Source organism: Thermobia domestica, chromosome 18 (assembly GCF_964235325.1).
Source record: "Thermobia domestica chromosome 18, izTheDome1.hap1.1, whole genome shotgun sequence".
Lineage (NCBI taxonomy): Eukaryota > Metazoa > Arthropoda > Insecta > Zygentoma > Lepismatidae > Thermobia > Thermobia domestica.
In genome coordinates, this window is record NC_137471.1 from 131,407,716 (window position 1) to 131,412,759 (window position 5,044).

At 36.6% G+C, this 5,044-nt stretch overlaps 1 protein-coding gene across 1 annotated transcript; it reads left to right on the forward strand.

The window, feature by feature from the left end:
* The first annotated feature begins 1,169 nt into the window (after window positions 1-1,169).
* Window positions 1,170-2,600, forward strand: LOC145675250 (zinc finger MYM-type protein 1-like). The gene has a single exon (XM_081745633.1). It carries the CDS (start codon window positions 1,170-1,172, stop codon window positions 2,598-2,600), a length of 1,431 nt encoding a protein of 476 aa, XP_081601759.1.
* Window positions 2,601-5,044: the final 2,444 nt, after the last annotated feature.

A 5,044-nucleotide genomic window follows, 5' to 3' on the forward strand; every position in this document is an offset into this window, starting at 1 on the left:
TCTACGGACTTTTTTTTATTGTTAAACATATCGTTCAATTCATAAGTTAAAGGTGCAATCGACTTCTTACTAAAATACGTGTAAGGAACACAGTGAAAAGAAACATAATTATTTTCTCGATCCAATAAAATTGTGTTCGAAGGGTCAATTAATGAAAAAAAAACGACGCTGAGCTACAGAACGGTTTTCCATTCTGCCTTTTCCTTTCCCTAATTTTCATTCACTTAGGTTAGTGACTCATCCGCAAGACTTACGGTTTCGGGCCCCCTATTGCTGTCTTCGAGTGCTTGGTAAAAGTTTCTTTTTTCTTTAAAACATCGTTTTTTCTGTTGTCTCTGAATGCCGCAAAAAGGATTTGTTTCACTTGCTACATTTTGAGATTATTTATTAAATAGGCCTATTATATTGAAATTAGTAGGTAGCCTAGAAAAGTTCGATTCAGGAGAATCATTACTTTTTTTTTATTACTACAAAGCTATACATAAATTGTAGGATAGATATTTTGGCTTTCTGATTTGGCAATGCAGGGTGTCCCCTTCTCTTTAGCGTTTACGAGTGTAGTGGTTTCAGCTTTTTAAGATGACTAGTGAAAGTGTAATTCAAAAACTATTAAAAAGCCATTTTTCATTTGTTTCTTATAATGAGAAAAAACAAATAATCGACCGTGGTCGACCGTGTCCTAATCTCACGATGTCAACTCTTGTGAAGGGCAAAAGTGGTGCTGGTTTTGAGAGACATTTTCGAATGGAGTTGTACGACATGTCAGATTGGCTTTGTGGGTGTAGTGTAGTGAATAGATTTTACTGTTGGACATGTTTGCTATTTTCAACTAAGAAAAATGTGTGGAATCATCAAGGGTACGAGGATTTGAACCATCTTAATACTGCAGTGAAGAAGCATGGTGAGTCTGAAATGCATCTTTCTAGTTTTTTTTAAATTTAATACCTTCATTGCAACTCCAACAAGAATAAACGTTTTTTTGGATTCCCAACGAAGGGTTTCTTATTGCAAGTGCAGAGTTTGATTCCACATTAAAAGAACACTTACAGACTTCTTCAGTTTTCCGTGGAACTTCAGCAAGCATTCAGAATGATTTGATAAATTCTGTTGCCGATGTACTGAGAGACGAAATTTACCGCGAAATTCAGAACACAGAGTTCGCAGCTATTATGCTTGACGAAACTTCAGATGTAAGCAATAAATCGCAATTGTCAACTGTTTTACGATATTTTTCGGCGACGGAGAAAAAAATTGTAGAACGATTTCTTGGATTTCATGACATGAGTGCTGATAAAACTGCAGCGGCGCTTTTCAATCATGTTAATGAAATAATGAATACCTATAAATGCGCGGACACATTAATTGCCCAGACATACGATGGGTCTTCGGTGATGAGCGGCCATCTCAATGGCCTTCAAAGCAAAGTGTTGGAAAAGTATCCTAAAGCTCTCTATACGCATTGCTATGCTCATGGAATGAATTTAGTTTTGCAACAGTCATTGGAATGCAACAAAGAGCTTAAAACATTTTTTTGCGGTCTTAAATCACTGCCTGCCTTTTTTTCTCATTCCCCAAAGAGGTTGCACGAACTTTCTGCTTTCATGTCAAAAAAGCTACCATCATTATCTTGTACTCGATGGAATTTTACCTCTAGACTTATTCATATGGTCAGTGAAAACAGAGAATCATTGATTATGTTTTTTGATCATGTTAGTGAAAGTGGAGACTTCGACAATTTAACTGCAATGACAGGCAGCGGATTTGCTAGCTTCCTAAGGAATTTTGAAAATATATTTTTAATAAAGGTTTTGTCAAATTTACTTGCTTTCTCAGATATATTGTTCAATATACTTCAGTCTAGGGATGTTGATATTTTATACTGCAGTAATAAAATTACTGAATTTCAAAACCAACTGCAAAAGGAAAGAGAGAATTTTGAAATAGTCTGGTCTTCTCTTGATAGAGATGTAGGGGACGAAGAAGTGATTCAGATAAAAAGAAGGAGATTAAATGATGAATCACAGAAGGATCATTGCCGGAGACTGTACTTTGAAATCATTGACAACATCAGTAATCAGATTACAATTAGATTTGCGTCTTTCGAAAAATTGCAGTATTTTGATCTCCTAAACCCATCTAAACTGAAGTTCTTCAACAAACGAGAAAACTTTCCTCACGATTTGTTAAAAAAGCTGCAGGTAGTTTACGGTGATGTTTTTAATTTGTCCAAACTACAAAATGAACTACATGTGTGGTACGCTTCCAATGAGGAATCAAATAAAACCCCCATTGAAATCATTCAATATTTGATGGATATGAATCTGGTGAGTGGATTCACGGAGATTTATAAGTTAGGTATGCTGATTGCAACAGTACCTTCCACAACATCATCTGTCGAGAGATCGTTTTCGTCACTGAAAAGGATCCACACGTTCTGCCGCGCTACTCAGACCGAGCACCGAATGACGAATTTAAGCCTCATTTCCATTGAAAGAGAACTGTTATCTAAGTTACGAGAGGGGGATAAATCCAAATTCTATGATGCAGTGATCCAGAGGTTTCTACGTAAAGAAAGACGACTCGAGCTGGAATTCAAGTAATTGTAAGTAAATTGATTTTCATTTTGATTTTGAGTTTCATATTTTGCTTGTTTTTGATCTTCAGCTTCATATTTTGAAGATATATTTTCCTTATATAATTATTCTCATTAAATGTATTGCTTACGTAATAACATCCTCCTTGATTCATCTTTATAATTTCCAGACTAAATTGTTAGAAGAAAATTGCTATTTATAGGTTGTAGGCATTGGTGTAACTAGGACATTTTGCTATATTCAAGAAATCGATGGCTGTGCACAATATAGTGACCGTATGTCGAATGCAAACGCTAATAAAATACTTATGCGTAAATTGAGGATAACTTATCACATTATTTTCGATCAGTAAAAAAAATGTGGGTCAGCCCAACTTTGCTCCTGGGGAGAGGGGGTCCCCTCTAGTTTCGCCTATGGTTGTGAGGATTAATATATTTTTTCTTTCTTGCCAACGCCCTAACATCCACCTCACGAGACGCCACTGCGTATTACCAGAGTGTCGTGTGTGAAAGAATATGCAACACAGTTTCGAACGAAATTAAGCCGATTGAATGGTACAAGAATCAGAAAAAACACGCTCAAATAATGCATAATAATTGGTACTTGTAATGTCCGTATTGGAAAGTGCAACACTAATACAAATGGCAGTGAGAAAAACGCACCCAAAAATGCAATTACATATGCTCATCATTAGGTGACCAGAGGTTCGGGTGTCTCGTCTCGAAAACCTCACGGACGATCAGATGGTCATCCAGACCATAACGCACAGAAATATCACTCATACAAACAACGAAAACACACTGGATTAAATAACACTACACTTATTTATTAGAACACTATTACATAAAAATAATAGCGAAGAGGAATGAACACAACACTGGACACTGAATATGTATGATAATTTTCGTCACTGAAATTACACTTTGCCCTTTTAAGGCAATATAGCCCTTTATATATATATGAGATTATAATTTAGATTTTACGACAAATGCTTCTCTCACCCCATTGACGCACTTGGGAAATTAGCACTGGGGAAAAATTGTCTGGATCGTCCCACGATGAATCCAGTTGTTACGCTGAACAATCCTGAAGCGTAAAGATGAGTCTTCAGCAAATTAAACAAGAAATCCTCCAAAGTAGAATGCTGATGTTGGAGAGCGCGTGTATAACTTTTTAAACGCACAAGGTCTGCGGACCTAGGACTTCACTAGTTGGGGGCTAGCCGTAAGAAAACGTCCTTCACCGGCTAATAGCTTGTGCCCCTTGACACAAATTAATACTTGATTCCCAACGCAACGTGCGTGGTGGATCCGTACAGTATCGGAGTCAAACTCCCTGAGCACCAAAGCTCAAGGTACCGGCTGCAATGGTCAACTAAAAGGTGTTGGCAGTTCATTCCAAAAATCACTTAGTTAAAGCACCTGTATGCACATGCAAACGGAATACAGAAAATAATTTATGTTAATTTTAGTCTACTGGCTACGATGGACTAGACACGACGATAACTCTGGCGTGAGAAAGTACAGATAACGAGCTGCGAAAAAACGCAGTTGGTGCCACTTTGGTCACTGGAACATCTGTTCAGCTCGTATTTCTCTAATCTACTGCAATATTTCCATAAGCGATTAAAGAAAACACTTAATTCAGTTCCCAATAATTATAGAATATATACTGTGCATATAATAAATCAGGGAGAAACACTGAAATGGTTCGTCACTAACTGAAATGTTCTCACCAAAAGCAACGTTTTAAATATATATATATGAAAAACAATGAAAGACTTCTTTGTCCAATTGTGTGGGAAAGAAGCAATTCCCACCAAAGAAAGAACGTATATGCGTTGCAGAATAAAGTACAAATCGAAAATAATAATCACTGTCTTTACGAAATGTACAGTGTCCACAAAAATCCTTCTATAACCTGGTAGCGGTTATAAGAACTTGAAGAAATATTGGATCACCAATTTCATTCGATAGTCCAAATAAATATTTCTTATTTTGGAAACAAAATTTGCTCAAAACAAATTTCCCAGTAAAAGTTATGAGAGTAGATTATAAGGACCAGAATAATAACAGGAAATTGATTCCAAGCTTTTGCCCTAATCAAGCGGAGCAACGATTCATAAACGCACAACAAAAATAAATAATACGTGACGTGAGAAGTGGCTACTTTTTCCATATCTAAAGCAGTTCGCACTCGCCTTTATTAACGGTCTCTCCTTTACGTTCATTTAGCTCAGTCAGAATAGTCGCCTGCAGCCTTACTTTCACGGAACTTTTCAAATATTAGCAAAGGAATTTTTTCCACTTCCAAAGCAACAAATATTCCGAGAGGATAATAAACAATCCGAATTAAACTCACAGTTGAGCTGGGAAACTCAAAAAAAGATTTTCAGCCTCAAATTAAACTAAACATTTGTCCACCACTCAGCTCCAAGTCTCCAGTTGTTT

What these genes read in the sequence shown, in the direction of transcription:
- LOC145675250 (XM_081745633.1), top strand. Translation starts at nt 1,170, where the DNA reads ATGCTTGACGAAACTTCAGATGTAAGCAATAAATCGCAATTGTCAACT.